Consider the following 24,738-nt stretch of genomic DNA (forward strand, 5'->3'; position numbering starts at 1 on the left):
AAAAGGAAAATCTTGATTTTATAGGAAAAACCTGTGTTTTTACATGGAATTGAGTTATACATGAAAAATATGGTTTCATGTCAGTAGTTGAATAATTTAATTTCATGTAAAAATTCGGATTTTTAAAAAATTTAAATTAATTCTAAAAAAATAAGTGACCAAAATAAAACGTACTAAAATTGAGTGAGTAAAATGAATATATGTAATGACAAATTAATGGTGAATGACAAATAATAAAAGTATGTAATGGCAATGACTGAAATGATAAAAGTTTACAGACATATTCAACCATCGTTAACAACTATATCAACAAGATTCGGATTTAACCATCAACTTTTAAATCTAAGAATCAATGGGTTTAATTAATAAATTTTGTCCATGAGAGGACTCAATTGAGTATAAAAAGTTTGAAGGAGCTTAATTGATGTTTTAAGAATACTTTGAAGACTTCTTAAGCCAAATATTTTTAAAATGTTACAAAATGTTATTAATCATTGTACCTTGAGAAAATTGTGATTTTAGTCCCTATACATTAATTCGATCAATTTTAAACCATGTACTTTTCTAATTGATTAATTTTAATTCATCTACTTTTGACCCAAATAGCAAAAGTTAAATCCATTTGTTTAAAATCAATTACTAGTCTTGTACTATATATGTACAATTATAGATTTAGCTCATATTTTCCAATTGAATCATTCATAGCCCCTATACTTTCAAATTATTTTGAAATTTCGATCTTAACATAAACGAGTCATTAGTCTATTAACTGAATTTTAGTGAGCAATATGTGAAATTAACAAGCCGACATGAGATTACACATGATAACATGTTCACCGTATTAGATTTTAAAATAACAAAACTTAATGAATTAACAGTTTTAATTTAGTGAAAACCAAGACTTCAAATTTTGAAAAATAAATAGACTAAAAATTGACCAAATTAAAGTACGAGAATTAAATCCACGACTGACTAATAACATAATCCAGCAAAATGTGTTATTGTACACCAATCATATTTTTGAAATATTTTTTCTAAAAATGAACAAATATTGAAATTCGAATCTCAAAATCTGAGTTTTGATTATTATGTATCTTTCTCTATTGAGAAATGATTCATAGGTTGCATGTAAATTTGTAACATCAAAAATCTCAAAATGAAAAGAAGCCTCACTTGAAACATGTTCCAAAACTCCAAGAACAAATCATTGAGGATGCTAGCATCCATTCATTGTTCTTAAGGCCTGAAGTTTGCTTGCCACCGAAGCTTCATCGGCATTCATGTTTTAACCTAACAGGGAATCCATGGTACTTGCAAACTAATCCTTGGATATATTCCACTTTAAATTCCTCAAAACAGATGCACACAAACAAAAACATTGATAAATGTACAAAAATATTAGAAAGGATTCTCACCAGGTAGATAAGAAGGAGATCCACCCTCGATTTGGTTCTTTTTACGATTGAATATACCGCTGATATTAGGTAAAAGGACTTTTTTCGAGATGGAAGACCTCTCTTTTTCCAACTTATGTACCTGAATTTTCTCTGGTGGGTTCGGCTTTTGAAGTCTATAGTGTTGTGGGGATGATTCAGTTGACATTTGTGCTTCTGCTAGGATCCTGGATGCAGCTTCAGCTGCTTTTTTCTGTTCCCTTTCACGCCACCTACGGAGCTCCCCTTCCACCGCTCTCTTTGCTGCTTCAGCCATCTCAGCCCTCTTCAAAGCATCGGCAGTTGCAACCTTCATGTCTTCAATCTCTTTTTGAGTCGCCTCTAACCTTTTGAGGGCCTCGCTTTCACTAGCCTTTATAGCTTCCACTTGAGCAATGGCAGCTGCCACTTTCATTTCAGCTAAATTATCGGATTCTTCCACTTTATGGCTCAAGGCCTCAAATTCTTCCCTGGAGATAGTGACATTGGCTCCAGATTCCGAGGTCGAGGTACGAGCAGCACTTGTTTTTTCGGAAAGCATCTTCATCTGATCAAGTGCTCTTATCTCAGCTTCTTTAGCAACTTCAGCTTCTTCCAAATCAGCTTTCAGTTGCTTACTGGCTTCCTCAAGTGAAATTCTTGCAGCTTCTGCTTCCAACTTTAATTTCTCGGCTTCCTTCTTCATCTCTGTTGCTTCTAACCGTGCATTTCCCGCTTCCACTGTTAACTGTTGGAGGGTAGAAAACATTTCTTCACAAGCACCCCTTGTTTTCGATTCCTCTACAAGGAAAGCTTCAAGCTCGGATTTACTTTTCTGAAGCTTAACGTGCAGATTCCCAGCAATGGACTCCGTTTCTACGTCCTTCTCCTTCAGTTTTGAATGCTCTTTCTTCACATTCTCGAGTTCCAACTGCAGAGACTCCACCATACTTCTCAACGAGTTCTCTTCTTCAGCAACTTTTTGTAGTGATTCTTTAGCTCCATCCAGTTCCAAAGTAACAATTCGTACAGACTCCAAATCAGAAGCCTTTGCATTTTCCATCTGCTTCTGCAAATCCCCAATCTGATTAACTGTTTCCAACAGTTGTGCTTCAAGATTTCGCGTAAGTTCTGGGTCAAATTCATTCTTTAAAGCAAGCAACTTCTTTCTCGAATCTTCAATGGTAGCTTTATATAGTTCTCTCTGTGTGTCCTTTTCGGCAAAAAATTTAGCTTGTTCTTGCTGTGCTTCAAGAGATGCAAGCTTCACTTGTCCAATTGATCCTTGTAAAGATGAAATTTGCTTAGATAGTTCCCCAATCTTCTCGATATTAGCCTTAGCTGAATGTTTAGCTTCTAACGTCAAGTTGATGGCTGTAATTTTCGCTTCTAAGGATGCATCACAGTCTTGATGAAGCTTCCTCAATCCTTGTTTCGCAGCATCAAGTTCAGCAATCACAGCCATGTATTGCTCCCTAGAAGTTTCCAAGTCCTGGCTCCGAGCATCATCAGGTCCCGGGAGAATATCAGAATTTGCTTCTTCAATATGCTTTGCCTGACTCTTTGCAGCTTCTGTAGCCTTGATTGCAGAATCCTTTGATTCATTAATGGTTTTGAGTTTGCAAGTCAGTTCCTCCACCATACTTTTAGCCTTTTCAAGCTCTGCGAGTGCTTGAGTCTTCGTTGTCTTGGCATTTTCTAGTTGCTCCTTCAACTTGTTTAACTCTTTCTGAGCCACGTGAAGTTGTGTCTCCTTTGCCACTACTCTCTGTTCAACAACAAAATAAGAAAAAACCAAGAATTAAACAATGTTGCCCCAACTCTTCATTCTACTTGAAGCAATCATGTCCAACAGTCCAACAAATATTTGGACATGAATGTGAGGATAAACCCTCCAAGGACCCTTGAAATACATGGAAAGAATTGAACATACCCATAATGGACACATACCCGTATCCAACAATATCATATCCGAATATAAAAGCAAAAGAAAAACATGAAAATGCAATAAATATCATATCCAAATCTCAAAAGTTTCAAACTGTGACATCTTGAAACAACATTTCAGGTTAAGAAGAGAAGTTTGAAGAGTCATTTACCTCAGGAGAATAAGCTTTTGACTTTTTTATGGCGGGTTTTTCCCCAGAGAAAGCACCTTCACCGAAAAGAGTGACAGCATCTTTAACGGATTGAAAAGGCGCACTAGTATCTATCTCTCCAACCTCCACTTTTGCAGAGCCTGTGCCATCCTGGCGTCCCTTTGCAACCATAATGCTTTCCTACTAAGAAAAAAATAGCATTAATCACAATACAGAACATCCAACAACCAAACATGTCTCAGCCAAAACAATGCAAACTATAATCTCAAACAAATCTAATGCACTCGAGATGAATTTTATATGGTAGTGGCAGGAAATTATCTCGCTTTGAATCAAGGCATGCAAGAACCAGTTGTTCCGGCTAAATCATGACCTAAACGCCCGGTAAAACCCTCACAAACCCATAGGGCTAAATCTATCATAGCTTAAATAAGTAATGCTAAAGCACAATCACATACTAGAGTAGGAACAACTTCTTGCATTTTCTCACAGCTATATTGTTAGGATCAATAGTTTGTCCTAAAAGTACCTGTATCCGACATCCATATCCGACACTCGGATGCGAATCCAAGTAACATAGATTCATAGCTTATTAAGCCAAAACTCCACAAAGTAACATCAATGAAACTAAGATTACAATTTTAAATTACTTAATAGCATCAAGATTTCAACATCATAATAAAGATAACACTGTGAGTGAAGTTGACCATACCTTAAATATCCTTTTCAAATCTTCAAACAAATAGACAGCCTAATCCAGAATGCCAAGCTTTAATCTTTTTCCCAGAAAACCCTGACTCAAGATCAAAGGGGGGAAAAAAAGAAAATATCTTTAAAAAAATTCTGGGAATTCAAGAACATGACAAAATTGACATTTCAAGTCTTGATAGAAATAAGAAATGGAAAGAACCTAGCAAAAGCCAAAACTTGAAAAGCACAACAAGAACAAATAACTTACCATATAAAAAGCTAAACCCAACAAAAAAAAAAACACTAACAAAAATTCCAACAACAAAAGAAATATCATCAAAACTCAAAAGGGTCAAATCAAAAATCAAATAATCACCTTTCTCTAAAAGGCATTTACATCTTCATGATCACCTTCCTTGATCGTCATACTACTTTTTTAACTCAAAAAACCCTTTCAATCTTTCAACTTAAAATCCAAAACCCACCAAGAAAATCCAAACTTTTTACAAGAATCTCCCAAGAAAATGTGATTTTAAAAAAGGGGGGGAGCTTCTTGGAAAAGAAGAGCTTTACTATCTTTCACTTTTAGTATTATTGAAGGATTCAAATGGTAAACTGATACAAGTTAGAGAGAGAGAAAAGCTTGAATATTCGAAAGCTGTCTTTGAGACAAAATTTTCATATAGCAGCAAAAAGGCTGTTTAAGAGAGAGAAAAGAGGGAAAGACTGTTCCTTTTTTTCCTTTGATTGAGAGAGATAAAGACAAGGAAATGTGGTTTCCAAGGCTGTACTTTTTGGACAGTGTTGTAGTTTGTCTTAAAATGAAAGGGTAGTTCTGTCTGAAAGATACTAGTAAATGAGTAGAACGGGGAAGGGGGATGCCACGTTCAGTCCACCACCGAGGAGAAGAGAGTAGTGACAAAAATGAGGAAAATGACTAAAAAATGTTCAAAAGAGTTCACTTATTAATCTTGTTGGCTGATGCTGTTTCCTTTATATATGATCTCTCTCTCTCTCACATGCTGTAATTTGTCTTCAATCCCTTTTGTTTTCTTATATTTTTCTTTCTTTCTTTTGCAAAATTTTATATATTTTTTATTTTAGATATTTTTTTGTTTTTGAACTACCTCGTTATAGATTTTAATAATGCACTTCAGTGAACTCGAATATACATCTTCTTGTACTGACAACAATATCTATGTTAATCGAGCTAAAACTCAATCGGCTACTTTTTTTATTTTAGATACCTTTGTTTTTGTAAATTTAAAATTTAGTTCCTATACTTTTATTTTTATGGATTTAATTTTTTATTTTTAGATTTTATAATTCAAATTCAACTGTTAACATTGTTAAAATTATTTTGTTGAATTTCATTACACCATTTTCTCTTTTTTGGGAAATAAATATCAAAATTATACATAAATTTTAATTTAATGTGCAATTGTATATATGAACTTTAATTTAGTGCAATTGTATACATGAAACTCTAATTGTGGTTTAAATGTATATTTGAAATTTTAATTTTAATTTATTCATACACATTTAAAGAAATAAATACATCAATTTATTTTTATATTAGATCAATATAATTATTTATGTATGCAATATATAAACATAAAATGATGTTATATCAATAATTGTGTTAATAATTTACAAGAATTAGATCAAATCCAAATTTTACGTATAAAATTGCACAAAATCAAAGTTTATATATACAATTGCACATGAAAACATAGTTCATGTATAGTTTTGGTATTTATCCCTATTTTTTAGGGTAAACTACACTCAATGTCACTAAACTATTACTAAGTTTACATTTTGATCACTCAACTTCAAAAAATTACAAAACGGTTAATGAACTATTCGAAAGTTTTCATTTAAATCACAAGATTGTTAGAATTGTATGACCTTCACTGTTTGCACCGTCTACACCAATAAAAAACTCTCATTCCCTTTCTCTTCTACAATTTAATTTTTTTCATGAAACAACTTTGAAATTCATGAATTTACGAACCAAAATCTAAACAATTTTCTTCTTCAATCTCCAATACTGATCATTAAATCGACTTGGATCTAAAATATATTCTTCTACTCGCCGATAGGTACATATCCACCGTATTAATTGTCGAATCGTCTCTTGGAACCCGCTAACCAAACATTTTTAAAAAAAATTCAAATAGTTTAATTATCATTTTGTAATTCTTTTAAGTTGAGTGATCAAATTATAAAATTACTAATAGTTTAATAAATTTGAATATAATTTACTAATTGGACCTTTTTGAAAAATCATAAAAGTACGAGTAAATTAGCACAAAAACCTGTGTCATATGTCACAATCTTTTATAAAGAAATCCCCCTTTTTTGGTTATTGAAATGATTTGTCCATTTGGATTAACTGATTGAGTTGATAGGGTTAAAAAGATGGTGAAAAAACCAATGAAAATCATTTGGATTGAAGGGAATTTTTTATTGTCAAGTGAAATGATGGGAGAGTAAAAATGAAATTATTTCGACATTAGATTGAGGGCATGTTTGGATTAGGATGAAGTGGCAACTTTCTTAAACACCCCTTGGTTTTTGGTTTTTTGGGGGCAACAAACACAACATAAACCCCTAAAAAGCCCTCAAATAATTTCATCAAATTAAAGAATCTAAACTTCATTATGTACAATTCTTTCTCATTGTCTGTCCAATACCAAACCTTTAGGCTCCTCAATTGATTGTGGGGGCAGCAATAATAGTCTTAAATGCCTCAAATTGCTCAATATTAAAAGAAAAAAAAATCACCAATGTCTCAATCTCATAGTGCTGCAAACAGTTTTTATGACCTGTAAATGGACCCAACCCTAAGGATGTCATGCATTTCAGGACTTCTGACCATAACATAAGCTGTAACTTCAACTTTCACCTTTGCTTTTTACAAGAAATATGGGGACAATGCTGACTAAAACTTAATCTCCTTGATGAGAAGAAAGAAGCAGAAAAAGTAAAGAAGGAACCTCCAAAACTTGAGTTCAGATTCTGTCATTAAGTTTGGTTTTTCATAAATCCCTTCATTCCTATTGAGATACCTATGTCATTACATTTTGTTCCCTTCTACCCAAAACTTGGATAAATTAATCCTTATATGTTAAATTAAAGAGCAAATTGATCTTTTTTATTAAAAATTTCATCTATTTCTACTATAAAAAGCTAACATAACTAATAAATAATCAGACAGTTACACTTGATATGCCACATGCACCTCATCTTGACATACATGAACTAACTTTAAACCGTAAAAATGGATAATTTTTTTAATAGAACCAATTTGTTTTTTAATCTAATGTAAAGAGACTAATTTGCCCTTTTTTTAATAGACGAGGCAAAATGCAATCCACTCCTAATACAAGGGCCGCCATGATACTTTTACCTGTCCAACACCTATATTCAACACATTCATGGACACAAGTAGGAGATATGATCTCCAAAGACACTCCAAAAGAACATAAACATATCAATGTCGGACACATACATAGCTAATAAACATATCAATGTCAGACACATACATATCTAACAAGTCAAACCAAAATCCGAGTAACATAGGTTAGCATGTCAAAAGGTAAGTCCACCTTCCTATTTCCTACCTAGCTGGATTATATATTCTTTTTCATTTCGGAGGGGGGTAATTTTAGTTTATGAAAGTAAAGGGTATTGTCCTAAAAACATGGAATGGATTACCTGTTATGAGTTTGTGAGATCGAAGCTATATGGGCTTATATTTCATTGCTAGTGACATGAGAAAGAGAAAATCAACAAAGACTGAAATTTATTGAGGTCGTAACATGAATATTTTGTTTGAATCCCACATAACTCTCATTACCCCAAGCTTTTTTTCAGCATCTTCAAATGAGGTACCTGTGGATTCAGATGGGTAGGGTAGCTTCACCCATCTATCAGCCTTTAGGTCGACCACATCGACAACACACGTCCCTGATTCCTCCAAGCTCTTTCCCCACCATTTGCCTTGCACCTGATGCACTTTTCCTTTGCCAATCTCCTGACCTCTTCCATCTACAAGCACTATAAACTGACCTGGCTTGCACTGAACAAATTCTGCAGCACCATAATCAACAAATTCTGGAGCCACTGGGTTCTCACTGGTGTTCATTCTTGACATGCTTCGAGTGCCTCTGGTATTCGATGGGGTAGTCTCTTGACCAGGACTATCAGGGGCTCTTAATGAATGACCTTGTTGTGGCCCACCCTGCTTTCCCGCAAAAGCGTTGTCAGGCTCGGGAGGGGGACGAGCATCCTTACTTAAGCGTGCCAGCCTAGCCTTCCGGTTGTTGAGCCTGATGGCAGTAAAATAATTAGTACCAATTGAACATGGCAATAAAATAATTAGTACCAATTGAACTTAAAAAAATGTGCAAAAAGACTGCTAATCAACAGAATCAATTAACTAATAAACGCGAATTATACCAATCGATGCTTTTGAAGCAACAAAATACGTGTTTCTTACCATAGAACTCTTAGCATACCAGTTACTATAAGCTTTCTGAATTTCTGTTTTTTCCCCAATTCTTTATTTTTATCATTAAAGAAGCTACCTCATAATCTCAGAAGAGTTTCTAGAACTCTTGGCATGTAAAATACTACAAGAGGTGTCTTCCTTACCAGTTCCTCAGCTGTGAACATGTAACCTCTGAGCCCTGCAAAACAAGAAAAGCATGTTATTTCAAATAAATAACCAAATTAACTTTAGATCAAAAATAAATGTCTAGAACTATTTTACATACATGATGACTTAATTTATCAGCCCATGATTGTATCAAAGCAGTATTTCGTTGCATTTCAGGTTCATCCAGAAGGGCCCTTTCCATTATCGTCACTTGTTCATCATTCATTATAGTTCGCTTCCTTTTCCTTCTATGCTTTTCTTCAGTTTGAACGGTTTCAACTTTTTCATCTTCTCGAACATCTGCATTTTCTCTGTGACGCTCTGCTAATTTATCAACTGCATTTTTACCCTTTGTGGAACTTGTATCTGACCCGCTTGTTTCAACGTTCTGCACATCTCTATCAATCTCTTTCAAACCACTAGGTGTAATAGATTTATCTTTATCATCCATCATGTCTCGCCTTGTTACACCATCAGCTTGATCCATATGACTGTTTCTGACATAAAAATGCTCTTCTTGGAAAGCAGAATTCTCAGACATTTCTTCTTTCAGGTTACCATTTCGATTATTAAGATTTGGAGGTTCTCTTCTTAGTAAAGGAGACGAGCAACCCCCTAAACTTCGATCATCCTATCAGTTATAAAACATTGCTAAGTGTTGGATTTAAAAGATAAAGGAAAATGAAAAATAAGCAAGAGATTTCATGAGCATCAATGCCAAAATAATAGCTTCTGACACTAAAGATTTCGCTAGAAATGGTATTATTATAACAATGTTCACTGGTCCAAAATATAATTGGAGCTAAATCTGTCTTATGTCTTACTTTGTCTCACCAATCAAACATTTTTTGTCAAACATGGCTTGAAGTTTGAACCACTGACACTTATTATTTAAATTTGCTTTACCAAAATAAGGTTCTTAAATGTAATTTAACTGTAAAACAAATGAACTTCCAACATTCACTTATTGTTCTGGCAAATTGATTTTGAAAACTTGACTCCTCAAATGTACTTTTCTATATCTTTTAAAAGAAGCAGATAGTTTCAAAACATTCAAAGTATAACAACGAAGAAAAATACCAACAACAGAGGGATCGAAGATAGGAACAGTATATTAATCATTTATAAGATAAGGAAGGTTTACCTGAACTCGGTTTTCTTCAAATTCAGAAGGATTCATCAGTGATTGTAATTGGTCAAAGAATACTCTGAAAAAGAGCATTTAAGAAGATAAATCAATAATGTCGGACCATCCATAAACTCAAACAGAGAAGTGGGTAGTAATGATCTTGAAACATGGATCAATTTGAATACAGCAAACAAAGCCTCTGAAATGTGTTACACTTGCTAGAAAATTAAAATTGTATGGACAACCTTTTTAAGGATGTTTTATAAATGAACTATATCACTCATGGTAGCATATCAAAAAGATGCCACACAAGATGAAATTATATTAAGGTTTAGTTAGTATGAATACTCATCTGTTGAATGTGGTGATTCAAACATTTTTGTGGTGTTGAAAGAAACCGGTGCTCGTTTATACAGGAAAGCATAATATAGCAAGCTGTTACTAAGTTCTAATGCTACTTAGTAGGAATTTCATAAATAAAACATGAACCCCAGATCACCTCAAGAGCTGCAGATCATCCTCATTCAGAAAAGTAGGAATCAAAGATTCTGCATGACTCAACAGGGAACCTACATAAACAGGTTACTCGTAAGGAACAAGAGAAATTTTGCAAAGAGGAAAAAAGAAACCAAGTTCGACAAGATACTTACGCAGGTTCCTCTGAACAGCAGAAGCTTTCTGTGGACCAGTGATGAAGGCATAACTCGGTAATAGCTTAGATGGATCCATCCGCAAGCAACCAAGAAACTTGTGAAGGAAGAGGTTCCTCTCCTGCTCTGTGGATTAAAACAGATAATTCAATTAACATAAAAGAATCCCACAAATTTCCTAAGGAACTTGCTATCACTCAGGTGGAAATTTACCTTCGCAGATGTTTGGAACAAAACAATGAAGATTTGCAATTATTTTGACAAATAAAGATGTTCTTTGATGCACATAGGAAGCCTGAGACATGTTACTGTTTGGGATAAAAGTGAATTCCAGATTTGATGTGTTCGATAGATCCAATGATGAAACTGAATCTAAAGCCCATCCAGCTGCAGCAAATACTTCATAATACAGGGTAGCATCTTCTTCCCTTACAGGGAGATCAGCAGAACACCACATGGACAGAAAATCTCCATGAGAGAGTGAAAATATTGCGCTCAAAATTTCAGTCTGAAGGAGCATAAAAGAGGCGGTCACAAATCTTACCATAAAGCATGCAGACAAGGGATAATAGAACACCAAATGTGTCAACTTTACAAGACAATCCAACAAAAAGTTCGAATATTTTGCCACAAAAGTTTATAAGGTTTTCATCCTCTGGAATTATGCAAATTTTGATTAAAAAAACTAGTAAAAGAGAAGTTATAGCTACCATATCTTTGAAAATAACATTCTACTAGCAGTCTCAGAAGTCCTGATATAGCATCTCCAAAAACCTAAGGAGCAAATTTTGAAGTCTGACCATAATAACTTACGAAGTACACAGTGATGTATGATCGAAAATTTGAATCATCGGAGAAGATGTCAGCTAGACGCATTGCATTAAGTTGAAGAAGCCCCATAGGATAGGTTCTATCAGAACTAGCACTGAGATGCTTGGGATTTTTACTAAGTCCTGTCTTCAACAACTCAAGGACCTGCCTCATTATGATTATTGTATTAAAGGCAAACATCTAGGTAGACAATTCTCAGTAAAATTCTCTATCCAAAAAAATAAAGAAAAAGTTGCATAACCATCCAAAAACTAACCTCAAATGCAACAGACTTTGCCAAATCCAGGCTTGCTGGAGAGCTGGCAACCTCATCAAGGTAAGAAATGCTTTCTGCTTCACACAAATGCAATAACTGCATAAATAGGTCACTTCATTTACGTTAGTGCCACATTGAAAAGGAGCCATAGAAGATTTTAAAACATCTCAAACCTCCACATGTATAGCCAAAACAGATACCCAAGCCTAGGACTTACAATTGACAGGACTTTAGCTTTCAGCCTAGATAATGCAGCCACAATTGCGGAGGATTCTGCAAAATCTGGCGCATGCAACTTCAGGATGGATTGAGCCAGAAAAAGAATACCACCTTTGCCACAGAGTTCCTGAAGCAATACCAAAGATGAAATCACATTGGTCTAATTAAAAAATACAATAAATCCCAGTGGATCACAAAAATACTGTCAATAAGTAAAGTTAATAGGACTCAAACCTTCACGGGGATCTCCTGAAGATCTTCCATACAATTATTAACAAATTACGATGAGTACGCTTTATTGAAACCATAATTATTTTTATTGCCTAAATGAAAATTTTAACATTTTAGATCTCAGTTTCTTTTGACTAATAATCTTCCTCTTGTTTTCCACAAGAGAATGCCAGTAAATAAATAAAAATTTTGGCTAAAACAAATTACGTCTACCAAGAAAGGCATGCAGGTAATACCTCTTAATACATTACTTTATACCAGATGAATACATAAATGATATGCTGATATGCAAACCTTATTCTTCAGTATACGCTCCCGGAACGGTTTTTGTTGGCACAACAACTGAAGGAACTGTAATGAAGCCTCACATTGTTGGCAAAGATAGTTAACCATTGATTCAGTACTTGAACTCGACTTGACACAAATTTCGATATGCTGAACAGATAGCTTGTTTTGGAGAAACCTGACAACTAAATGAATTGCTCTGCAAGCTACATCCATAAACATGTCAACCTGTAATGGAATTTGGATAAATTAGGTCAACAGACATGATGGATTGAAGATCTCAATAAGACTATATAGTATTGTCATGAATTGCTAAGGAAGTGGTGAGTAAAGAAAATAAGTTAATAAAGATAAGAGTAATACCGTGCATAGTAATTCCATAAACAACTTTATGTAAACCATCTCATTTTCCCTCAAATAAGTTCATAATAATGTCAACTCAGTCATACCTTAGGATGTGCCACCATCACAAGAGCCAGATCTTGCCACTGTGAAGATATACATCCAGTCAATAGATAAAAACTACATGCAACAAGTGCAGAAAGCAAAACTGGCACAGGACCTGAATCATGGATGTCCTACAAAATGAAGCACGTTGGAATAAAGATAAAAACAAATTTGAGGAAGATAAGACATGAAGTAAAGGATAAAAAGAACCTGTCTATAATCATTGAGAACAATCAGCACATAAAAGACCAGATCAATCAGCTGTTCTGATACTTTTACATCATCAAGCAGAATCTGTAAACATTATAGAAGTACAAAAGATTAGTAAAAAAAACCCCACAGTAACAAAAAATCTTCAAAACCTTCTACGTTATGTAGTAGATTGGCAGGTGAACAAAGAAAAATGAAGCATTAGAATGAGTTATAAGATAAAGTAAACAATGCAGTTATAGTACTAAACAAGTACCATCTGCAATAACCATAGTTCTGTCTTTAAGTTAAGGGCCTTCATAGAGCAAAGGTGCAGCTTAAACTTGAAGTCCTTTAGAAATTTGCAAGATGTTGCAAATTTATTCTTGACTTAATCAAGGATGTATGTCGATCTCAAGGTATTGCTGAGGCTTGCTATCTATATAAAGCATTACAGTACTGGAGGCAGAATATAAGTTGTTGTTATCCAAGTTATATCTAAATAATATATTTCCAATCTTATAACTAAGTCCAAAGAACAAAATACGGGATGCAATAACATGAGGAAGGTTTAAAATTAAGGAGCTAAACTTATTTATCCTACAGTATCCCTCATAACCAAGAATGATTTCAATCTTATAACTAAGATCAAAGTCCAAGCATTGAAATGAAAGAAATGAAAACAGTTGACAGTTAAGCGGTGACTTATTTATCCTATGCAGCAGTATCCCTCTTCCAGCCTTCATTTGGATGTATTAACATTTTTCCAAAGAAAACAGAAAAGTACAGAGATATAATGGAATTGTCCCTTTATTGCAGTTCAATTTGTATCAAGTCCTTGTTATATTCAAGAACAAACGCAGCAAATAATGGAACAAAAAGAGAATTAAAATTATTAGAATAGAAAAACAACCAGATGTGTATAATTAGTGCAACCTGCTCAAGTTTAGTATGGCGAGGGGCTAATTCACACAAGGAATGCAAAATCCGGATGCCACATAATAAATATCTGAGCAGAGCTTCATCTCTATCAGATGACACAAGCACTGCAATAAGGTGCAAAGGAAGAAATCCTGCAAGTTTTTCCACGTCAATCTGAAAGATAACACAATGCAATATGAGATGTTTCAGTGGAAAAGCAGAAGAATGCTATCATGACAATAATGAAATGAGGTGCTTGTACCTTTACATCTAAACCTTGTTCAGTAACAAAGAGAATGGTAAAATTTTCAGAGTCTCTCAGCAACTTATTAAGCTCCTGTGAGTTAAGCCCATGAATCTCCTTAACCACTGAAATCAAGTCAATTGCCTGCTCATAAAGCAAAACACATCTGAGAACCTGATGGACTCAACTTCCTTTTTTCTTTTTTATAGGTTAAAACACAGAACCAAAACGTTGGGCAAAGGGCAACTAGGGAAAAAGAGATGATATGCAAATTCAACATGCAATTTGGATAAGAACACCAACCTGTTCAACAGTGGATATTGCTTCTCCCTCGCCTTGCCTCATGTTCAGAAACCTAGCAGCAAACAATGTATGACTAAAGGCTAAAGAGCATAGTTGGTACTAAACATGAGGCTCATCCACATAAGATAACTACAGAGATTGTATTCGATTATTTAGAAGAGCTTGAATAGTCCCTAACAAAGAAGACAAGACAACTATAAAGAATTCTCCACCATTTCTCAAACCAGCCAGCCATTGAAACTTAATAGTGCTCCAGAAAGTAATCCCTACTCCATTTTCATCATTCCCATGTTCTTATTTTCACTACTATTATTAATAAATCTTTCAAGAATGCTAAACATGCATCATACACCCAATTCAACCTAAAAAATAGTATCACCAAAAAGAAAAAAGCAGTGTGCTACATGGTAAAACCATTCAATTATAAGGAATTCCTCATTGCTGCACCACAAACCAGCCATTGCTAAAAAAATTCAACCTTGCAAGATTCAACATACTTATAATATAGCGTTGAAACTTGCAAAAGCATCCAAAATCAGTCCCTAACAATAAAAGATAAAAAATAAAGAAAACCCTCCAATTCATCATCCCCGTGTTTTTTTGTTTCACTAAAACAGCTTCCAAGATTTTTAAACATGCATCTACACTAATTAAACCTAATGACAAAAACATGTCGTTGACCAAAAAGTCAGCGTCTTGAAAAAAAAATAGAACCCAAAACCTAAAATCATTCAATACTGAAAATGAATTCGAAGAAATGATACATTCAACAAACAAAAGTAAACCAACTCATACCCCGAATAAAACAGACAATAAGTGAAGGAAACAATAGGGGGAAGGGAAAAAAAAACTTACCTTTAAAGGAAAACTTTGGGAAAACCCAAATTGAAACCGAATAGGAAAAAAACCCTAAGAAAATTTTGGAAAAAAAAAAAAAAGAAAGGGTCAAAATCAAATTTTGAAGAACCGCTAGCATTGGAGAGTAGCAGCCGCTCTTCGGCTTTGTACTTTGGCTAGCCCCAGCCCAGAATTCGTTTCCTTTGGGTTGTAATTTTGATTAGTACTAGAGGGTGGATTTGTCTAAGAAAAACGGGCAAATGACCAAAAAAAAAAACCCCTTTTTTTTCAAAAATTATCAAAATGGGCTAATTATTTAATTATTTACCAGAATGATCTATTTTTCGCAAAATCGCGTTCACGTCAGCGTGATGTCAAGGTACGCGCCAGGAAATCGCATCCATGTCAGCGCGATTTGCTTACGTGAACACAAATCGCTCCCTCTAGGACGCGATTTGCTGACGTGGTTGAACAGTTTCTCATTTTTAGCTTGAAAAACTTTGAAAGGCCATAACTTTTCGCTCGGTTGTCCGATTGAGACGAATTTTTTTTGATTTCAAATAACTTTTCGAGATCTACGCGTTAACAAACCGTCGAAGCCGCACTTTTCATCGAAAAAGATCCCTTTTTGCCCCTAAATTTTGATTTTTTCAGTTTAAAATTAAATTTTAAAACATTCAAATCATTATTTTCCTTTTATTTGAAGTAAACACCGAATTTTTTTTTACAGAATTGTTGTATTATTTCTTCTGATTTGACACGTGTATGGAATAGGTTCGATAAATCGTTAGAACGTAAGTAATATAATTAAGATAATAACAGTATTTTTATAATATATCAATTAATTAGTTTAGCTTAGTTGGTTAAGATGTTTGCTCTTTTCCCTTAGTATCTTGGTTCGAATCTTGTTGGTAATAAGTTTGAATCTTTTTTGAATCAATAGCAACAAGTACAAAAAAGATTCAAATGGCACATCACATTCCTCAACAGTCAACTCTTTTAGCATAGAAAAGGAATTCTTATGAAATTTGCTGTGCCATATCCTCTTTGCGTTCCTCAAATGGCAGATTGTGATTTTCTCCAAGTTAGGAAAAGCAACCTGCATAATGATAGATTGTGCTTAGGCAAAGGCATCGGTAACTCATATAATTAAGACAATTAGAATCATTGGTCGTTTGAGAAGAACTTAAATGAATTTAATATAAAATTATATTCAGTTGACTTTTCTGTACATAACTATTAACATATACACACACTACAAATAATGATTTGAATGTTTCAAAATTTAATTTTAAATCGAAAAAATCAAAATTTAGGGACAAAAAGGAATCTTTTTCGATGAAAAGTGCGGCAAACCGCCTTCGGCTGTTTGTCAGCGCATAGATCTCGAAAAGTTATTCAAAATAAAAAAAAATCGTCTCAATCGGACAACCGAGCAAAAAGTTATAGCCTTTCAAAGTTTTCCAAGCTAAAAATAAGAAACTGTTCATCCACGTCAACAAATCGCGTCCTAGAGGGCGCGATTTGTGTCCACGTAAGCAAATTGCGCTGACGTGGACGCGATTTCCTAACGCGTACCATGACATCGCGCTGACGTGGACGCGATTTCACGGAAAATGGATCATTCCGGTAAATAATTAAATAATTGACCTATTTCGGTAATTTTTGAAAAAAAAGACTTTTTTTGGTCATTTGCCCAAGAAAAACGTACATAAAAGAAGCTTGTTGGCGATTGCATGAGAAGGTAAAAGTAAAACAAGTCATATTTTAAGGTAAATTAAAACATGTAATAAATTTATATAAAAATTAAATGTGATTTTAGTGGTAAAAGTGACATTGACACTTGTAGTAGGACTCAGATTATATTTTGTCTTTTTTAATCTAAAATGAGTAAATTAGTCTTTATATATTAGATAAAAAATTGATCATTCATTAAAAATTTTATTCATTTTACTATTAAAGACCTATATGTGTATGTCAAATTGAGGTACACATAACACATCATATGTAACTATTTGATTATTTTATCAATTGCACCAATTTTAACAAGAAAAAATAGATGAAATTTTTAACAAAGAATGACTAGTTTGGTTTTTATCTAATATATAAGGACTAATTTACCATCTTTTTAGTAAATGGGGAGCAAAATATAATCTGATCTAAAACATGTGCCTCTATGATACTTTTACCCATTTTAGTTGTAATAGTAAAGTTGGGTAAAAATATCATGGAGACCCCTGTATTATAAGTTAAATTCTTTTTCCCCTTTTTACTAAAAAAAAGAAAAATTAGTCCTTCTGCATCAAATCAAAGAGCGAACAAAATATTTTTGTTAAAAAATTCATCTATTTTTGCTATTAAAAACTGATGTGTTTGATGGAATAATCTGACAGTTACATGTAACATGCCACGTACACCTCTTGTTAGCATTAAGGGGCTAATTTTTTAACAATAAAAATGGATGATATTTTTAACAAAAAAGATCAATTTGTTTTTTGATCTAACGTATAAAGATTAATTTGCCCTTTTTTCAGAGAGGCAAAATGTAAACTAACATCTAGTATAATGGCCTCTATGATATTTTTACAAGTCTTTTATGTTTAGATTCAAATTTCACGAGTCTAATTTATATGTGAGTATTTTCTAAATTTAACAAAATATTAAAATATATATAAATGCATTTTTGGGGAAAAGAAAGAATTTTGAGTAAGTACTCAATTATCCAACTCATTCAACTCTTTAAATATAGTTTTATTAAAGATGAAAAGGAAGAATATAATTTTATGTAATTATTTTGTTAAATTCAGGTTTATTACAATATCATGTTTTAGTACCAAATGAATATTCTTTTTATATCAAAATGTTATACCAATAAATTTAAGAAAAAATTAATGAGACTGAATGTTAAAATTTTAAAAATAAAGAGACTAAAATTTAAATTTACAAAAAGTATGGGAGGTTCTAACATATTTTAACCACAGAAAATAGAAAAGGCTAAAGTTTAGTGGAGCTAGACTAGAGGTGATCACGGGTCGGGCCGGGCTGGGTTTGGGTCAGGCTCAGACAAAATTTTAGGCCTGTTTTCTAGGCCTTGGCCGGCCCGGCCCGAAATATGGGCCTAAAAGTTTATCTAAGCCTGGCCTGAAAGAAAATTGCTAAGCCCGAGCCCGGCCCGGCCGGACCCATATTAAAAATATATATTTGATTAAAAATAAATATATATATATATTTGATTAAAAATAAAAAATATATATTTAATATATAATTCGGGCCGGGCCGAGCCCGGGCCAAAAAAATTTTGCCCGAGTCCCGGCTCGTTTTCTAAACGGGCCTCGTTTTTTTGCCCAAACCCATATTTCGGACCTATATTTTTACCTGAACCCTCCCATTTTTCAGACGGACCGTCGGGCCGGGCCGGGTAGCCCCAACCCATGATGACCTCTAAGCTAGACTAGGGCATGAAATGTATAAATTGAAAAGTTTAGTCAGTTGGGTCAATTCAAAGTTGAAGCTCCTCAATGATAAATGATGACCAACAAAGATCTAGCCCAACATCCATCCCAACACCCTAAGTAACTTGTGATTTTCAAACTTTAGTTGCAAGTATTTTAACGTAAGGATCTCTTACTAATTGTGCTACATGAACTAACATGATTTAGCAAAATAGCATCATAAACTTGAAATTCATTATCTCTTCCAACCTTACAAATAAATAAATTAAATCTTCATTCATTAGAAGAGAGAACTCAAAGCTGAAGATCCTTTAGATTATCAGATGCAAGAACAAGTAAGAATACATAACTGTTAGTTTCTCAATTAGCAGCAACTTCTGTTAGTGTGTTTTTGTTAGAACATAATAGTTGTTGATCACAGTATACATAGATTGCACTCTCCATTGCCTCTCACACACCACTCATATTCACCATGTTTAACTATAAGTTAATTGCATTTGCAGACCTTCCTCCAGATATGTCTATGATCTTGATGCATATTACTTCTAATGATGGTGAGCTACAAACAGACATTTATCTGATTTCTTTTTCTTTTTGTTTTTGCAGTATAACAAGGAAACCAGGCCATTAAGGTTGGAATATGTTGATAGAGATGAACTCCATGGCTCGCTATATACGATCAAAGTAGAGGTTGTTACTAACGAGGAAACAATAGAAACCTTGGGGAGTGCAGAAATTGTGCAGGTTTATCGTTAGTAAGACCTGTGTTATTTTAAGTTTCTTTTTCGTTTTGTTTTTGCAGTATAACAAGAAAACTAGGCAGTTGATGTTAGAATATGTGATAGAGATGAACCCCATGGCTCGATATATACGGTCAAAGTAGAGGTTGCTACTAACCAGGAAACAGTAGAAACCTTGGGGAGTTTAGAAACTATGTAGAAATTAAAATTGGACCTGAATGTTAAAATTTAAAAAGTAAAGAGACTAAATTTTAAATTTATAAAGAGTATAGGAAGTTATAATAAATTTTAACAACAGAAAATAGGAGAGGATAAAGTTTAATGGAGCTAGACTGGGACTTGAAATGTGTAATTACAACACCCTAAATAACTTGTCATTTTCTAACTTTAGTTACAAGTATTTAACATACGGATTAAAGCCCGTGACTATTGCGAACAGAACGTCAAGTGATTAAATGATACTCATTTGACCTGCTTGAACTAGCTCGACTCATGGAACATACGGAGAAGCGCATTTACTTGAAGCCTTGGTGGCCCAATGAAGCACTCCAGTAAAACTAGAATTACTAGAGTAATTAATGTGAATCGGTAATATTGTTCTCGTTCATCTCTATCAAGATATTCTAACATCAACGGCCTGGTTTTGTCCTGCTGTTCCCACCTAAAGAAAAATCTGGCCGACCACTTTTACTTGGGCGGTATAGATGGCACCATGGATATCATCTTCACCAATCAGTTCTAAATCCAAAGGCTCCGTTTTCTTGTTATGCTGCTTATCTCCAAAAAGAAAAGGAAAACAAAATCATTAAATAACAAAAGCAAAATTTAAAATAAGAAATAGTTAAATCACCATGTCATTGAATGCTTCCAAGAGGACTCCCTTGACCATGCAGAAAAGGTCATTCTCATAGTATAACATTTTACTCTCCACATCAGGCACACCAACATATTGCATATGGAAGGCTAGAGGCTCAAGGTCACGTCTCCTATAATTGAAACCTCTGTTATAATCCATATTGCAATGAACTGTCACTGCGAAAACTGAACCACATTTTTTACACGTACGAGTGTATGTTTGCATGTCAACATTGGTAGAAGGTGTTTCAACCTCTCAATTTTCAAAATCACAGGAACAAACAACAGTAACTCCTACACGTATAAGCTGCCAACATGATGAAGGTTTTACCAAGGACAAGCCTGCAAAATCTAAAGAAGGATGAGTGGGAAAAAGGATGAACAAACCTGCAGGTCGGTCTGTTGATGCAACCAACTTATAGGAGGCATACATGGTGAATATGAGTGGTATGTGCGAGGGAGCAATTTGATGAAGATAAAGAAGGGTTGTAGTAAACAAGCTTTTTCAATTTTTTTGTTCTTGCGGAAAAATCAAAAGTTGTCAACATTGAGATATGAATAAAAAGTTAGTGATATAAAGCTGGTTGATACGAACTTATTATACCTTATGTTCTAATGATTTCTATTGTTTTCCCTTTACTAAGCAGGTTTTTCAACACAGGCATTACAAGCAAGCTTGGTTAATGAAAAGCCATGGAATAATATCCATATGCCACCCGAGCTTTTGCTCGTACTTGATGAATATTTCATTGGCCCAATGGTGTTGTCATAGTCTCAAAGTAATCATTAGTCGCAGTGAACAAACAAATCAAAAGACCCTAGTTGTTGTCATACAGTAGCAAACTCCTCAGCCCATTGGTCAGGTTGAAGAAAGTCAAAGAACCACCAACTAGATTATAAAAAAGTATTAAATTTTCAAAAATATGCCTTTTTGGTGTACTCAATACTCATCCATGGCCCGGTTCTAGTTTTTTTTTTTTTTAATTCTGCTGGAAAGTTCAAATTTAGTAGTCATTTAATAGTGAAAAAGTTATATATTTTTATTAAATTTAACTCTTTTTAAATAAGACTCCCCAATCCCATATTTGTTTTCTTAATCAAATTAGTATATCCATTAACATAAGGGCATTCATCTTAAAGGTTCCTTTTTATACCCCTGCCAAGTTATGGTAAAATAGTGCTCTTGTTGTAAAAGCTCATACAATTTGCAAAAGATATATTGAGAAGATCCCTTGAAGACACCCATCAAATAGTCACATCTGACAGGCTTTTTTAGGTTAAATCCATCAGGACCCTAGGGTGGCAAAGCTCGATGAATGGGGCCTTTCCCTTATAAATATCCCCTTAACCGTCAAATAAAAGGGGGAGAGAACGAACTGAAGCGGACTCCACTAAAAATTCCCAGCCAAACGACCCCATTGATCCACCAAAGAAACAACTTTCCTCATCACACACAATGTGAACCGTCCCCACCGCAATAACTAACCGCACAACTTTACAATATGTTCCAAGTTTTTCACCATATTATATCTATATATATCCATGTCCAAATATACACATCAATTCCGTACAGTTCGTTTATCAGCCGATGACATGTCCACGAAAATATACATACATAAATACATGTGTGTGAAAAGAAGAGAGGAGAAGAAGAAAGAGTCGTTTGACAAACACGCGAATCCCTCGTATGATATGAAGAAAAGAATGTCCATAAAAGCTTTACAGCTTATAACATGAACAAGACAAATGACAACAACAAATAAACTCAGCTTCTAATAATACAATAACCCACCAAATTAGTACATATAGATACAGTATGTGTGTTTATCTTTTTTTATCCCCATCCCACCATAAGTAAATCTTATCTTTGTCTAAGAATCCATGGTGAGGGGCTTGAATGTACTTGTGAAAGCTCGTATACATGCCGGACTTCATCAAGATTCAGCCGGTGGTGCTTGAACGCAGCAAAGCCATTTCTTCTGAAAAAGAACGGATTCAGTTAATAACAATAATACAAAGATGGCAACAATGCAACAATGAAGTGTATGAAGTTTACTTACACTCTGGGGTTTGCTAGGATCCGCTCCGGGTTTACCGTGAGCATCAGCTTTTGCTGGTGACTCGGGTTTGCCACCTGTTTTCTTCTCATCCCTTGCCTTGTTAAAAATCACGGTAAACCCTTCAGCCGATGCAGGATCGTTGACATCCCATTCACCGAATTTCGGTAATGGACGACCCTTGTCCTCCTAAGCAGAAAGTACAATGCACCCATTAACATCCTCATAACCAAACAGACAAATTTAAAGCATGTCTAAGGTTCCCCCAAGTAACCAATAGCTACAACATATTCAATCGCACATCATAACAACTTGGCCATAGTTTTTAGTCCTAAAGAGTTCTCCATCATATACATATCAATACCAAACTCATCAACAAGCAAACAATAGTCTGATAGTAAAACAAGGTTAACTTGATGGTTCTTAAACTCGAAAAGAACCGGTACAAGGAATTAGAGCATTCGATAGACCATTCTTCAATGTTCACCATAAGGCTACTATAAAGGCTTTTGCATAACTATTTGGACAGTCTTTTTGAGGTCATATTATACTCATCTCTATATACTTCGAGAAAAATAAACTTAAAACCAACCAAAACCTCATTATCGGTTCACAGAAATAATTGTATTAAACAACTATACAGCCATTGACTTGTGACAATTTTTATCCATGGGAGATGTTAGGTGGGTTGAATAGTAAAAGAAAAGACATGCCTACATAGCCACAATACAATCAATTAGACATTAAAGCCTACGTTGATACGACTTTTCGTTTCCGGCACATGAGTACGGAAATATGACACCCCAAAAATCCTATATATATATATATATATATGAAAAAAGAACTTTAAAATTTGAATACATCCAAATTTTGATATTATAATATAGGTTTAAATATAACCCTTCAAAATGAGCAATAAAAGGGTAAAAGTACTACAAAAGCTCTTATATTAGAAGTCAGATTATATTTTACCGTTTTTACTAAAAAGTAGATAAATTAATACTTATTTATTAGATCAAAGATTATATATTAGATCAAAGAGCACATTAATCATTCTGCTTATGTATGTCAGCATGAGATGCATGTAGCACATTAAAGTACAGGACTAATATGAAAACTTTAGCAGAAGAATCAGATTACTCTTTAATCTGCTAACCAACTGGGACTAACTTAGCCATTTTTAAATAGAAGAACAGAATATAATTCAATTCTTGTTACAAGAATCTCCATTATACTTCTCATGGAGGATACAGTGAAAAGTTTTAACTCATCACAAGATAGAAAGGAATCTACCAAAATATCAACCCTGAAGTGACATAAAACTATCAAAAAAACTAATGAAAATCCAAGCATAAAACATTGCCATAGATCCCATAAAACAAATTTATATGATTATGATAAAAGCTAAATTTCCTTAAGCAAAACTTCACTTTCATGAATGATCCTATAGTGGCTTCAATGGTTAATCAAAAACTATATTCAAAATTAATGGTACATTAACAGATCACCCATTTTGCTTTTAATGAATGCCATTTTTCATTTAATATAAATCTATCTTTCAATGTTTAATCACCTTTTAAAGAAAATATCAAATTACCAACCATAAAATTATTACATAAACAAATCGCTCAAATGCTATACATATTAAAAACAAAAATTGTTCAAAACGAATTCCCAGAAAAGCTCACCAAAGAAAACATATAAAAGATAATAAAAAAGGATCAAATTTTAATCCTAAAAAAAAACTTGCCCAAAAATCAATCAAAACAATATAATAAACCAAAGAACAAAAAAACCCAAAAATGATATGAATCAAAACAATCCAAAGCTCAAATCCATAAAAGAAAAATCAAATCAAACACCAAAAACTAAGCTTTTTTTTAACGAAATGAGAAGACAAAAAAGAAAACCAAAAACATTACATACCGACATGAATAATTGAGATTGAATTGAAACTTTTTTGTTGTTGTTGTGAAGAAAGAGAGAAATAGAGGGATTTTAAAGAGGAAAAAAATGGAAGCTTTTTAGGGAGAGAAGATTGAAAAAAAGGAATTTTTTTCGAGAGGAAAAATGAGACACTGGAAAGAGGAATGGCAAAAAATAAATAAATAAATAAATGGGGTTTGATTAAACGACGTTAGTTTTGACGGTTAATGGGAATGGGTGGGAGAAAATCTCGCATTGTCTTGTCCAAGAATCGAGCTTTCAAGCTAATATGGGGATCAATC

At 33.9% G+C, this 24,738-nt stretch overlaps 3 protein-coding genes across 6 annotated transcripts; all 3 read right to left on the reverse strand.

Moving 5' to 3' along the window:
* Positions 1 to 1,149: 1,149 nt before the first annotated feature.
* LOC105768586 (WEB family protein At5g55860) lies at positions 1,150 to 4,922 on the reverse strand. Of its 2 annotated transcripts, none has more exons than XM_012588584.2 (4): positions 4,578 to 4,922; positions 4,224 to 4,304; positions 3,512 to 3,691; positions 1,150 to 3,180 (listed from the first exon to the last, which is right to left on the reverse strand). In XM_012588584.2, the coding sequence occupies exons 3-4, from the start codon at positions 3,680 to 3,682 to the stop codon at positions 1,399 to 1,401; spliced, it is 1,953 nt and encodes a 650-aa protein (XP_012444038.1). In that variant the 5' UTR covers positions 3,683 to 3,691; positions 4,224 to 4,304; positions 4,578 to 4,922; the 3' UTR covers positions 1,150 to 1,398. The 2 variants fall into 2 exon arrangements, with proteins under 2 accessions (XP_012444038.1, XP_012444036.1); XM_012588582.2 differs by having other exon boundaries at positions 3,512 to 3,694.
* A 3,070-nt stretch (positions 4,923 to 7,992) lies between these two features.
* Positions 7,993 to 15,616, reverse strand: LOC105768587 (nodulin homeobox). Of its 3 annotated transcripts, none has more exons than XM_012588589.2 (17): positions 15,425 to 15,616; positions 14,570 to 14,621; positions 14,285 to 14,410; positions 14,038 to 14,196; positions 13,123 to 13,206; positions 12,915 to 13,043; positions 12,475 to 12,693; positions 11,948 to 12,076; positions 11,731 to 11,826; positions 11,457 to 11,618; positions 10,857 to 11,151; positions 10,644 to 10,769; positions 10,493 to 10,562; positions 10,009 to 10,072; positions 8,983 to 9,495; positions 8,861 to 8,895; positions 7,993 to 8,535 (listed from the first exon to the last, which is right to left on the reverse strand). In XM_012588589.2, exons 2-17 carry the CDS (start codon positions 14,609 to 14,611, stop codon positions 8,010 to 8,012), a joined length of 2,775 nt encoding a protein of 924 aa, XP_012444043.1. In that variant the 5' UTR covers positions 14,612 to 14,621; positions 15,425 to 15,616; the 3' UTR covers positions 7,993 to 8,009. The 3 variants fall into 3 exon arrangements, with proteins under 3 accessions (XP_012444043.1, XP_012444042.1, XP_052486628.1); XM_012588588.2 differs by having other exon boundaries at positions 14,570 to 14,742; XM_052630668.1 differs by lacking the exon at positions 15,425 to 15,616 and having other exon boundaries at positions 14,570 to 15,355.
* Positions 15,617 to 22,115: 6,499 nt separating this feature from the next.
* Positions 22,116 to 24,604, reverse strand: LOC105768588 (protein NOI4). The gene is made up of 3 exons (XM_012588591.2): positions 24,437 to 24,604; positions 22,514 to 22,699; positions 22,116 to 22,432 (listed from the first exon to the last, which is right to left on the reverse strand). Exons 1-3 carry the CDS (start codon positions 24,440 to 24,442, stop codon positions 22,388 to 22,390), a joined length of 237 nt encoding a protein of 78 aa, XP_012444045.1. The 5' UTR covers positions 24,443 to 24,604; the 3' UTR covers positions 22,116 to 22,387.
* Positions 24,605 to 24,738: the final 134 nt, after the last annotated feature.

The sequence above is a fragment of the Gossypium raimondii genome, chromosome 5, assembly GCF_025698545.1.
Source record: "Gossypium raimondii isolate GPD5lz chromosome 5, ASM2569854v1, whole genome shotgun sequence".
Classification (NCBI taxonomy): domain Eukaryota; kingdom Viridiplantae; phylum Streptophyta; class Magnoliopsida; order Malvales; family Malvaceae; genus Gossypium; species Gossypium raimondii.

What these genes read in the sequence shown, in the direction of transcription:
- LOC105768587 (XM_012588589.2), bottom strand. Translation starts at nt 14,611, where the DNA reads ATGAGGCAAGGCGAGGGAGAAGCAATATCCACTGTTGAACAG. An exon ending in AACAAGGTTTAGATGTAAAG is followed by an intron (nt 14,197 to 14,284) that starts GTACAAGCACCT and finishes GTTATCTTTCAG; the next exon opens with ATTGACGTGGAAAAACTTGC. An exon ending in TGTTCACAGCTGAGGAACTG is followed by an intron (nt 8,536 to 8,860) that starts GTAAGGAAGACA and finishes TACTGCCATCAG; the next exon opens with GCTCAACAACCGGAAGGCTA.
- LOC105768588 (XM_012588591.2), bottom strand. An exon ending in ATCCTAGCAAACCCCAGAGT is followed by an intron (nt 22,433 to 22,513) that starts GTAAGTAAACTT and finishes GTTCTTTTTCAG; the next exon opens with AAGAAATGGCTTTGCTGCGT.
- LOC105768586 (XM_012588584.2), bottom strand. Translation starts at nt 3,682, where the DNA reads ATGGTTGCAAAGGGACGCCAGGATGGCACAGGCTCTGCAAAAGTGGAG. An exon ending in CAAAAGCTTATTCTCCTGAG is followed by an intron (nt 3,181 to 3,511) that starts GTAAATGACTCT and finishes GTTGTTGAACAG; the next exon opens with AGAGTAGTGGCAAAGGAGAC.